Source organism: Chelmon rostratus, chromosome 16 (assembly GCF_017976325.1).
Source record: "Chelmon rostratus isolate fCheRos1 chromosome 16, fCheRos1.pri, whole genome shotgun sequence".
NCBI classification, from domain to species: Eukaryota; Metazoa; Chordata; class Actinopteri; order Chaetodontiformes; family Chaetodontidae; genus Chelmon; species Chelmon rostratus.
The window spans coordinates 3,454,773-3,467,869 of NC_055673.1; the positions used below are offsets into that span (position 1 = coordinate 3,454,773).

Consider the following 13,097-nt stretch of genomic DNA (forward strand, 5'->3'; position numbering starts at 1 on the left):
TTCTGTCTTTCTCCTCTTCTGTCTCTTCCTTCTTTACCCTCTGTCCTTCTCATCGTCCCATCCCATGTCTCTGACAGGAGCGGCAGCTTTGACCGGAGCCGTGACTCACACCGTCTCCACAGCGGTTATCTGCTTCGAGTTGACGGGCCAGATCTCTCACATCCTGCCCATGATGGTGGCAGTAATCCTGGCCAACATGGTGGCCCAGGGCCTGCAGCCCTCTCTGTACGACTCCATCATCCAGGTGAAGAAGCTGCCGTACCTGCCGGAGCTCGGCTTCGGACACATGAGGTTCGTGCTGATTTCACTCTGCAGATGTTTCCAAAAAGTCCTCCCCTGCTGAGCTGAGCTGCCAAATGGCCAACACAGCAGATGGTTCCTTCTTGTATTGCTTTTAGATAATTTCCATCCTGCAATTCCAGAGCTGCAGCATCTTATATGCTGAAACATCCAACAGCTGTACTTCCAAATGATGAAGGCAGATGTGCTGGTAGAGAGCTCAGGGCTGCGTTTGTGTTTCACAGCTTTATCTGCATATATTTCTTGGATACATGGATAAACACAAGTGCTGACAAGTTGTTTCATTCCACTGCTGAATCTGTGTCTGTTCTACAGCCAGTACAACATCTTTGTAGAAGACATCATGGTGAGAAAAGTGAAGTTTATATCGTCTCAGTCCACGTACAGGGAAGTCAAACTCCTGCTGGACTCCTCGTCACTCAAGTCAATCCCACTGGTCGACTCAAAAGGTAAAAGAGTTCATTCTGAATTTATTCTTAACGGCTGTCCTCGGGTTGTAGAGTTACTGCCATCATCTACGTAATGAATAACATATTAACAAAGAGAAGAGAATGTTTATTGTCAAAGTGTGAATGAAATCATGAAAATAAGCAAGGTAGTTTAATCTGTGTGGTTGTCCAAGTGATGTTTCCTCTTGCTTCTAGATTCTATGATCCTGTTGGGCAGCATTGACAGGTTGGAGCTTCTGGCTCTCTGTGATTGGTGGTTGTCACCAGAGAGAAGGCTCCTGATGCAGGTGAGCACAGTCAGAAACCATCTTACTCTGTGAACTGTGGTGGCATGTTATCAACATCCGGCGTCTCTAGGCAACTGCCTCTGACGTGGATGATGTCATTACCGAACGCCGGGCGCTGCAAGCAGCCAGCCACAACACGGCTGACTCTGCGGCGGTCGGCTACGAATACGCAATAACGAACCAAAGCTGTGCCAAGCTACAGCTAAACTAGCCGACCGCCGGCTCAGAGGGGAATAGCACCAGCATATCATAACTAAATATTGGAATATGAACGAGTTTCTGCAGATTATGCGTTATATAGAGGCTGCGCATGGATGCCCCGAGTACTCACATTATACGGATATACGCGCCGCTCCTCTGGGGCTAATTTCTTCAAAACGACTCCAAATGCCACCAAAGTTGTCTGGGTGAGTAAATGGGCGTATGTAATGCTAGAAATAAGGTCCAGGTTGTAAAAAACGAAAGTTATACTTTAATGTTCAGAAGTCAAGGACTTTAAACTGACTTCTTTGTGTTTTCTAACAGATTTACTTTAAGGCGGATCAGACCGAGTTTGAGTCCTTGTGTGACCTTGTGAGATGTGAATCATGATGTTGTGGTGGTGGATATCAGTATGCAGACGTTATACTTTATATTCAATGTTATAAAAGCTTCATATGTACACAGCAGATTACCTTCTGTGGGTTATTTGGAATGCAGATATAAATGTCGTCGTTAATACAATAATTGGCTTGATTGTGTCAGTAAATGAGGCTGCATGAGTGCCTCCTGTTTCTGCCTGTGTTTCCATGGAGAGACAGAAAATGAGAGCGAATGAATTCAAGCCACCGGTGTTAGAATATTCTGGTTTCAGTCTTACATGTAATTGGGGATTTAAATACTCTTACTTGGATCTAATCCTATCCTGTCCTCAGACCTGTGATTTGATGATTAAAAATACCATGAAAGGAAACTCTGGATTTTTTAGTATTGACTCCACACAGGAAAGTCAAACATATTGTATTTCACCTAAGATGGCCAAAAGAAGAAACATGAACTCTGTGTGTAAAAATGTTTTAATGGTTTTCAAGATGAGTCTATATACAGCAGAAATTAAACACAATACAATAGCTTGATTCAGATACAGAGACGTCACCAGTTTATATTGATCTGTTTACCTGGATTTGGATTCAGGGTCAGAGCCTACAGGAGCAGAACCAGTCTCAGAAACACAGCTGGGAATCCTTCGCCTTCGTAGATGAGGAGGAGGAGGACGATGAGGAGAAGGTGGGGCTCTTTGTTTTCAAGCCATCTGTGTTTGTTCCTTTGTAGAGCCTTTACAGTCCAAGGTGGATGATATGTTTTACCTTTTACTGCTGGCCACCATCATCATTGGTGCTGTGATTCTCTGTAGCCGTCTCCCTCAGTTTTAATGCCACAAGTTGCCTTTTATTCACTGAAAGCTTGTTTTGATTTCAGTTTTTAATGTACAATGTGTGAGATATGGGCAGAATTTTAGTTTAACAGGTTCAAAAAATGAACTTATAAAGAGAATGTGAGGAAAAAACAGTTCTGTTTGTGTTGTGCTGCAAAGATCTGCTGAAGCTTGTCTAATAAATAGGAAAAATGTATTAACAAAATATCAAATAGGTAATATTCTTACACAAATTTTCAAGTTAAACAAAAAAATACAACCCTTCACCTTCTGAATTCAATTTCTCTGTTTTGCCAAACTATGATGAACTTATTTGCAAAGTTAACTCGTCTTAAAACACACTTCAATCAAACTCAACAGAAACAACATTAAACTCCCTGAAACTGTCGTCTCTTTCCAATGTCAAACAATCACCAACTCTGGTTTGGTTCTCCGAGTCAGATGTGAAAATATTCTGCTTCTTTTCCACGCTGCTGATGACCGACCTTCCGGGTTCACTGCTCTCCTGTCCCGGTCTGCTGTGTCTTCATCGTCCATGGAGTCGGAGTCCATGTCGGAGCTGCTATAAACCACCTCGTCACCGTTCTCCCGTTCATCAAACCGACCTCAGAGGCTGTGTTTGGTCCGAAATAGTCGTGTTCACTGGGAGGCGACTGAGCCCGGTTCGGTTGCCTGCGGTGTAAACGGCAACAATCCCCCGGTGCTCTGAGCTCTCTGCTGGGACACAGTTAGTCAACTAATAGGGCCACTAGCTGCACAGCTAACTGAGCTAACGGCAGCTAATAGCCACAGCCTAAGATAGCCACAGCAAAGAGCAAAGTGAGCAGTTACTTTGGTAATATGCGACCATCTATTTGTCGGCAGCAACCATCAACAGGTGGCCAATTCTTACACATTGTACCTTTAAACCATTTTTATCTCATCTTGAGATAAAACAGCAGTTCCATTTGTTTTGAAAGGTGCTTTATTAATAGGGCTTACTAAGTCACATGTATTTGCTGTCTGCAGGGCAGCCCGGTGCAGGAGGAGAGGAACGGTCCCCTGCCTCCATCAAAACCTCAGGAGTCTTCTTCAAACCACACTGCTCCTGTTCCTGGTGAGCTGAGAGGAGTGCATTTTTAGTTTTCTCAGTAGAGGTGTCATAGTCATACGTCATCCCTGCACTAGCTGCCTCTGGGAAAAGGAAGAAATGGAATTACCATAGTCTTAATAACATGAGATAAAAGCATGAACAGCTTCTGCCAGGTGCACAGAGGATAAAGACTGTTCCTACTCTGTGTTGCTGTCTTTGTATCACCTGTTTGTTAACCCTCTAATCATGTTTCTGCTGAAGTTATGTGTGACACAGTCGAGGCTGGCCGGTGAAAGCCTTATGGGGCTTGTCTTCGTAATATTGATTCCTTCTGACAACTTTTTTCTCACTCGGGTGATGTAATAGGATTTATTCTTTACTCTGTTTCTCTAACTTGTCAGAAAAATATGTCAACTGATATGACTAAGCATTTAGTCAGAGCCCAGATGGTCTATGAACCTCACCAGGTTCTCATATGTGTGAAGTACATCCGTGCCCAGAGGACTCAAACACATCTTGTTGGCGCTTATTAAGTATGAAAAGAGAAAACATGGGAATTAATCTCATCATAAGGAGCAACGCTATGCTTCACAGTCTGTAGAACGACAGCAATAGTGCTTTAAATCCAACCCATATATGTATTTCAAACATAACAACATCCCATACATTTATTTTTTTCCTTCTGTTCAGTTGTTTATTTATGTTGATGAGTGTTACATTAGTTCTCATCTCTTCCCTTCATACTGTAAAGTGGTAAGAAGTGATAACTTGCTAATGCTAAAGGACAGTAATTCCTAGCTGGTAGCTGACCATATGTCCTTCCAACCATTTACTTCACTAGATTAAAGGTCAAAATGTCTGTTTATTAAATTGTCAGTCTTTCACACTGTTTGCCACATCGACTCGAACAAGTCTGTTTGTCTCAGACCGCAACAGATGTCAAAAGATTGGAATTAATAACTCTGCAACCCTAACAGCAATGAGGGACCGTTTGGCAGCGTGTTCATTGCGAGTAGCCAGATGGAGTGTGACTGTGCATTGTGGCACAGTAAACTCCTCAGTAGCCTGTCACACAACAACAACAGACCGTCTCCCGGTGAAGTGGTATCCAGGCAACAACAATAAGGAGTCGCAGGGTTGTCGCAGCCTCTCTGTTTGCAGTTTATTTTCAGGTTATTTTCGCCAGCAGCTTTAAGTCTTTCGAAGGCTGCATTTGTATAAATTATTGACCTTCACCCACTGCATCTCCCTCCTCACCTCTCTCCCTCTCCCTCCCTCCCTCCCTCCCAGAAAAAGGTCCTCTACAGTCTGTGAGGACGACACTCAGGAATCTCTTCAACTCTGAGAACAGACAGACAGAGGGACAGTCACAGGTGTGTGTGTGTGTGTGTTTGTTTCTGACATAGGCTGCTTCCGGGGACAAAGTGCAGACAAAAGACCAGTTAATGAGGGACGTTCCTGTCCCCAGTTGGAAAATTTTTGTGTCAGTGGTTAAGTGTTAGCTAGGCAGAAATGATTTTAAGTCTGTGTAATGTGCCCAAAAGTGACCAAAGTTGATGTGTGTGTGTGTGTCTCCTTGTATACAGTATACCCTTGTTTTTCGCGGGGGTTACGTTCCAAAAAGAACCCGTGATAGGCAAAATCCGTGAAGTAGAATCCTTTTTTTTTTTTTTTTTACAATTATTATACAATTAAATACTCTATTATACATTGAAAAGAAAGACCAAACCATTTTACAGGCTCAAGCATTTGTTTCACAAATAAAAGTACTTTAGAAACGTTTTTTTTTAACAAATAATTTCTGTACTGTACTGTCAAATAATCATTTTAATCATCGATGTGAACAGAAGGCTTCAAATTGCGGAGATTAGCACCGCCCACCGCAACCCGAGTAATTGGATTAAACGGGAGAAAATTAAAAATGATTATGAAAAAATACAAAGTACAGTCGGACAAATAGTGACTCAGGTGTATTTCACTGCTCTTCAGACTGAGCCGCTGCATCCTGACTCCGCTCTGCAGTGTTTTCTTCTTTTGAAGCCCGCGGTGCAGGTGTGTTTGTTCGGGAGAAGAACATAGTGATAGGCAAAACTCGAAATTGCATGAGAATTTGCACGAACGTAATGTAAATTTGGCGAGCTGTTTTACGTACATGTACATATTAAACTGCAACGTTATTGACGCACAGGTAGAGAAGAAGCGGAGTGACTTTTTAGCCAATCAGAATGCAGAACACAATGCACGATGCAAATCCGTGAAGTAGCGAAACCGTGAAAAGTAAACCGCGTTATAGCGAGGGATCACTGTACCTATATATATCTTTGTGAGAGACAATTTGAGATTTAGAGCTTGGGAGTGAAGACATTTCTGAAAATAGGGAGATTTTGGGGGTCTTTGAGGGTTCAGACTTGGTATTAAAGGTTATGTTGGATTAGGTTTAGGTTAGGGTGAGGGTTGAGGTTACGCATTTAATTGTGATAGTTAAGGTTAGAGTAAGAGGCTAGGGAATGCAGGGTAAATGACTGCATGTCTGTCCAGTCCAAAGCATACTTGTGTGTACACTGGCACGAAGAATGTGTTACAATTCGTCTCTACTCTGCACGCCATGTTGTAAATCTTGCTCGCTTACGTCTCGTGTTTCAACACGTCTGTGTGTTCTCTGTCTTTGTAAACCTTTGTGCCCTTTCCTCTGTTCAGCTAACTACGTAGAGATGTCTGGAGTGTGCTCAGTAGTCAAGAAATTTCCCCTTGTGTTATGAATCATTGAAATGCAAATAACCCCCCCATCCATTTGGCAAAGCCATCCCAAAACTCATGTCCTCACACTGGCACTGCTACGATATAAATATTTATCCATTATTTTTTACCGGGTGAATTTTTCATCATGGGGTCTGCTTTCTATTCAGGCAGGCATACGCGCTTATCTGATTGACGGAGGCACATGAATACACAACTGCTTCCTCATCCTCAGACATACTCCCCGAAGTCGAGCATCTTTTTTTTCAACCCTCTCTCATATGGAAATGGGGAAGCCAGATACTGGAGGTAGAGTTATTATTCAGCTTGGCGGTGAGCCTGGCTCACAGGGAAAGCAATACATGTCATGTGTTTATAGCAGGAGCAGGAATGAACACCACATTGGAAAGAAGCATATGCTTGTAAGCTTGCAAGATTAGAATTTGATTTCTGTTGTGCCCACTGCTGTGGCTTGTAAATTACCAGTCTGATTCTCTATTATGTTTTTGGCTTCAGTCCTGTTCCTGCAGGGGGATTGTTTCTACAGCACCGAGCCACAATACTACAGCTCTGAATATCAAATAGACTCACAGTAGGAAATTGCCACCAACAATCAAACCGAACCATGGCTGAATTCTGTTGTTTGTCTACTTTACCAGCCAGGTAATCAAACACTGACCTTTAGAATATAACCTGGCTGGTGTGATAGTGTCAGCATCTTGTTAATTCTTGCATTAATACAGTTGCTCTGGTAGCAGTGATAAAAAAAATCAAGAAAACACAGGGTGCAGAGGGAGGTGAGTTGAAAATAACAAGGGATCTTGTGAATGTGCTCCACCCTCCATTCATTTGTGTGTATGTGTTTAATTGACATAAAAAGTTCACTCCCCGCTGTGACTGGACAACTATCGCACCCTGTTAGCACGCTAACGTTATTTTTGTTGCTTCAAGGACAGAAGCAGCTGAGAATGAATGAGAGATGAGTTGCTAATAAATTCAGATTTTAATAAAACAGGTCACAGCAGGTGTTGGCCTGAATTTCACCCTGTGCATCCAGTTTACTCACAAAGCTGCTGGATGTGCTGTGGGGCTCAAAGACGAACAAAGAAACTGGGTAACAGCAGCCCCAATACAAAACACTGTGATTTGTCACAATTGCTGCAAAAACACTGAAATTATTAGACATAGACAGTTTTAGACACAGAAAAATCAGCCGCTGTACTTGCTTGTAATATTGATATTTTCTACATTGCAATGCATTATTATCTTATTGTTATATGTCACCCGATTTGAAACAGATTGTGCTGTCCCTTCGCTCCCTCATGTAACATTCAGATGGGCTTTCTCGATTTAGAGGTGACATCCATCCCGGCTAAAAGGGACACAAGTGACAGAGGACGCTTTTATAAAATCACTCACAAACATATCTCTCATCTGTCTCTTCCTTTTTTTTTCCTCCAGGAGCCCTGTCCCCCTCCCCTGTCAGACACGATGACACCAGAGGAGGTACGGTGAAGGTGGAGGGACGATGCATTTGCATGGTTTTACAGAGACGTCTCCTTAATTATTTACAGCATGGTGATCAAATACTGACACACCTGTATCGAGTCACCAAACCTTGAGTCCTGAGAATGAGTCCTCTGCAGCCAAGTCCACGTGGAGCTACTTCCTGTTTACGAAAACACTATTAAGCAAGACAATCAGAAACCAGAACCTGGTTCTGCTGCAGGTTTCTGCCTGTTAAAAGGAAATTTTTCCTTACCACTGTTGCCACATGCTTGGTCATGGAGGGAATGTTGCGTCTCTGTGATTGATATTATAACGAGTGCAGTGTAAACCTGCTCTACATTAAAAGTCCCCTGAGATACCTTCCGTTATGATTTGACGCTATGTAGATGAAACTGACTTGACTGTTGGAGTGGCAGCAGAAATGGAACCAGGGAATATAAAACCAAACCTCTCTGCGTGATTAAATACAGACAGACATAAACTTCACCCTTAAAAATGGAGAGAAAATCAGATTTTAAAACATCAGAAATGAGAAGTCTGTATCCGTCAATAAGCAGTATGACCTGACATGCATCTAAAAACACATTAGCAGAGAGACAAACACAAAATTGCAGCTGTTTTAATCATATTTTGGTATATTATGAGCTTTTTAGTTCTGAATCGATATGTCTCTGCCAGCATTGATCAAATTAACTTGTTTCCCATCTCACCATTGTTGTTTTTCTCCTTGCCAAGGCTGGCTTTGCCAAGAAAACAGTCCCGACTGAGTGCTCTAAGGTTTGCTTACCATGTAGTCAGTGCTGGCAAATCTCAATATTAGCATTCAAATCCACGTCACATGTAGGTCACAGGTGTTAGAGATCTGTGTCACATTTGAGGACGACACTCAGAATTGGGGCACTTTTCAGCTGCAGCGTGAACACAGCCGGAATTGTAAATGAGACATCTTTTTTTGTTAAGAGCACCCAAACAATATTGTGCCCTCCAGTCCTGTTCTGTCTGCTCCCTTTCCTCCTCCTGGCACTTTCCCAAAATGCCCCGTAACATCGCCCTGTAAATTCTACAAGACTGCTGCCCCTGTCACAGCAGGCTGAGGCTTGTAGGTAAAATCCATAGAGAGGCTAAAAGGTGTCAGACATCCTAAATCTCAGAGGGGACACTGGTGACACGCAAGGACGCAACACAGGGTTTCAAGGTTTTTCACAGCTGCAGAACTCTCGTACATGGAGCTAACTGGCTTCTCCCTCCTGCAGCCACACACACACACACACACACACACACGCACTGCACAAGCTCACACACCTTCAGTTTTAGCCAAACATATTACTCAGTGATTTTTATTGCTGCATAATGGTTTAATCTGCATGTACCGTGCATGGCCCATCATAAAAATAAATGCAGATCTTTACCTCTGTCTGAACTCATACTTTTGAATGAAAGAAGGGATTTTTCCCACCGTGAGATTTTTCCCACTCTGAACTAACGCCGACCCGTCCACCTCTCTGACGTCGTTTCTTATTTGCTGCCGCAGATCAAAGCGTGGGAAGAGGCAGAGATGGACAAGCCGATGGAAATCGATGACATACGAGTAGACCCCTCCCCTTTCCAGCTTGTTGAGAGAACGTCATTACACAAGGTTGGTGGGGAAACGCAAAGATAAACGGGCATCACAGAGGTCAGCGGTCTCAACGGCTCTGTGAGTCATCGTAATTCTGTAATTCAGCTTCTACGAGAACAGGGTGGTGTGTGTGAACCCATGGGTTGACAGTTACAATAGTTATATTTAGCAGTAGCGCTACAATTGGTCAAAAAGTCAATAATAAAAGTCAACAACTATCCAGGAATTATGTGTTATGTGTATGTAGAAAGGCATTTTCTCTGTTTCTTCATGATTTAAAGGACACTGTCATCTCTCTGGGCTTGTGCAATGGCCGCAGCAGCACTGGCACAAATTTGCCTCTGAAATTAGTGCTGAATTATATTTTAATGTTTGAAGTGCTCACTATATTGAGCACTATATTCTTGTGATTATGAATTGTTGGTGTAGCCCCTTGTGGACATGAGACACCTCTTCAGTCAGCAGCAGTTTGTGGGAACCAGTTACTGCTGAAACTTCTGCTGCAGAAATCCTTTTCTATATGTTTTATATATTAAAAAAAAAGTCCGTAGCAGCATAGAGAAACTGTTCGAGTGGTCACAGAGTCAACCTTGTTTGCTTTTCCAGTGTTATGAACAGGAAACACACGTTTGTATGAGCCTCAGCCAATTCTTATTCATCCAATCATCTCATTTCCACCACTATTTATTGTGGCATTTAAAAAAAGAAAATATCTCAAGCCAACATGAAAATATTCAAAGACACTGAGGAAATATTGTCATTTTTTTCCATTTTCATTCAAATTTATTATTCATTACCTCATAATCTGCATGAAATTACTCGGATGGACAGCCGGCGGTTGATTTTATTGCAAAGTGTAAATTCACCGTGGACAAGAGTTTATGTTTTTTTTGTCACAGGTATTAAGCAAGCAAAGAAGCATATAAATGGGGTTCAGCACCTTGAGCAATCGTCAAGTCTTTTGTTGATGTTCCCACATTCGGCTCCTTAAGTTGTTTACCTCTGTAAAGTCTCATTCAGCCGAGGATGTGAATAACCTTGACAGAGGGGTAATTGCACATGAAGAACACTCGGTGAAGACTTGGATTTATTCACACGCTGTCGTCTGACTAAATGGAGGAGGACTCAACAGCTTTTCATTGTTCGATTGAGAACCGAATCTTATTTGCAGCAGTCAGTAGACGGAGGCGTTATTACATAAACACCCAAACATTTATATGCAGGACTTGAGCCCGTTGCTTGTAGATGAGGGAAGTTTTCGTTTGTTAACACTCATTGTGAGGCAGGCTTCCATTTTTTAAAACCATTACTCCTTCCAGAGAAGTAAACAACGGAAGCAGCCACATTTAATGCCTCACAATTGATTTAGCTCCTGAGAGCTGATCCTACAAACACAGAGAGGCTCCACTGCAGCAGAGGCAGGACGCTAAAGGCTTCGCTCAATGACCACTCGACAGTAGTTGCTTAAGGAGGTGGTCCTGGTGAAGCAATTTTTGTTTTTGTACATGTGTTTCATGTTCACTCTGTGTGCTAACAGTCAGGAATCGGTCTTTATTGAGCACGGATGCAAGTCAGAGATGAGTCTTCACTCGTTAATAACCAGCTCGTCTCTAACCTGCAGTCCACTGCTGTGAACTCTGAGCAGTTCTGTCTGACATGAAGCTTCTGCAGGTGAAGAAGAATAATTTATTTTATTAGTGTTGCAGAAAAGTTTGTTCTTCCGTTGTTGTTTTTGGTTAATTCACTTTAACTCACTGTGTAAAAAATCTCATGTGGACTCACAACTAACGTTTGTTGGGAAGACAGAAAAATTATCGGGAACAATTTATAAAATTCAGCTTCTTTAATGTGAATATTTTGGTGGTTTTCTTCGTCGTCTATAATAGCAAACGAATACCTCTGGGATGCCCAGAGGTATTCGCCAAACAATAAATCAAGAAAATAACCAGCAGTTTATTATGTATGCATCCAGTAAATCTGATTATAACTGGAAAGTTAAAGGGAATGTCTGCAGTATGAGATGATTTCTGTTCCTTGAGTGAAAAGTTTAGTTTCGTTCTTTGCATTTCGTCATCTCCTGTACTTTGCTTTGATTATTGTTTTTCAGGTAACTTGTTGAGCTATTTTGTGCCGTCAGAGTTTAAACGGCTGTGTTGTCTATTTGCCACCAAACATGCTGTGAATGTATTGAGCTGCCCAAACTGGAGATTTTTTACAAATTCTTGTAAATCTGCCGCCTATTGATGTTGTTTATTTTTCTTATCAATATTATTTTATTGTAACTTATCCAGTAATAATAACTTCCCTTCTATTTTTCTTCCTGCATCGTACAATACCTATGAAACGTTCAAATCCTTTTTATGATGAATCAGGATTTGCAGGATATTTTCAGGATACTGAAGCGTGTTTTTTTTCTTCAGTGTGATTTCACTCTCATGCTAATATCCGTGTACAAAAGGAGACGTGGTGATGGAGGTGTGCTGCTGTGTCGCCTGAAGCCGCTTTCATCTCTCTGTGGCTGTGACATCGTGTCTAGACAGAGCTGCCAGAGAAGCGCGGAGCCTGTAGATTGTCTGGATTCACAGACAGATGTAAAAATCCGTCCTGGTCTGAGAGCTAGAAGTTTGTCATAATTTGACCTTTTCACTCCCTCTCCACAGACCCACACTTTATTCTCACTGCTGGGCCTAAGTCATGCTTATGTGACCAGTATCGGCAAACTGGTGGGGGTGGTGGCGCTCAAAGAGGTAAGAAACTCCGCCTTTTTGTTTTGTTTTTCTCTAAATTCAAACTCTTTGTAATGAAGGTCGCCTGGAAGCAAAAGCTCAACAGTACATTTGATTCACATTGATCGAAGCGCTCTTCCTTTTTTTAATGCACTCAACTTTTAGAAGTCTTCTCTCGTCTGTTTTGACTTTGAAGGAAACAAAATCCAATTGGTGTTTGCTCCTGTTTTCCTTGAACTCTCATAAAGCTTTTTGAATTATGTATGAGTATTTTGTTAATCAATATCGTGTCTGTGCGCTTCAGGCCATCTCTGATTTACTTCATTCCTTCTGTCTTTACTTGTTATTGTCTCCGTCTCCTCCTTTTCTGTCACTCAACCTATCTTCCTCGCTAACCACCATCCTCTCCCTCACTCGTTTTCTATTCTTTCCTCTTATTCCTCTTCTCTCTACTCATACTCTCCTTCCGCCTCCTCCTCCAGCTCCAGAAAGCTATAGAGGGCTCCACCCGCTCTGGTGTCCGGCTGCGTCCTCCCCTCGCCAGCTTTCGCGACATCAGCAACCACAACTCTGTCACTAAACCTCCGCCCTCTTCTCCCGCTGCGTCTTCATCTCTGACCGCCACCCCCTCTCCCTCAGCTCCGACCGCTCCACAGCCTCCTTCGCCCTCTCACCACCACCACCACCATCACTGCCAAGAGAATGAGACAGAGGTGTGGATTGAGGGTGTGAAGACGGAGGCGGAGGAGAGAAGGAGCAGCAGCGCAGGTAGCGGCGGGGGCAGCAGCACCAGCGCAGGGGCCTGCACCTCCACCAGCAGGAGCTGTAGCTACAACAGCAACCTCACCCTCCCTCCCTCCTCCACTCCTCCCCCTGTCCCCTCTTCCTCCGCTCCCCCTCCCTCCTCCGTCCCTTCCTCCACCATGGGACCCCGACAGGGACTCTTTGAGGGGGATGAAGACAGCGATGATGAGCCAATGGTTTAG

General features: G+C 42.9%; 1 protein-coding gene across 1 annotated transcript in view; it reads left to right on the forward strand.

Moving 5' to 3' along the window:
- clcn1a (chloride channel, voltage-sensitive 1a) overlaps positions 1-13,097 on the forward strand; it is a 35,452-nt gene extending 22,355 nt beyond the window's left edge. The window contains exons 15-24 of the mRNA XM_041955190.1: positions 78-291; positions 616-749; positions 945-1,036; positions 2,231-2,302; positions 3,459-3,546; positions 4,813-4,895; positions 7,720-7,764; positions 9,299-9,403; positions 12,046-12,132; positions 12,594-13,097. Coding sequence (XP_041811124.1) covers positions 78-291; positions 616-749; positions 945-1,036; positions 2,231-2,302; positions 3,459-3,546; positions 4,813-4,895; positions 7,720-7,764; positions 9,299-9,403; positions 12,046-12,132; positions 12,594-13,097 — 1,424 coding nt within the window. The remainder of the gene's footprint in view (positions 1-77; positions 292-615; positions 750-944; positions 1,037-2,230; positions 2,303-3,458; positions 3,547-4,812; positions 4,896-7,719; positions 7,765-9,298; positions 9,404-12,045; positions 12,133-12,593) is intronic.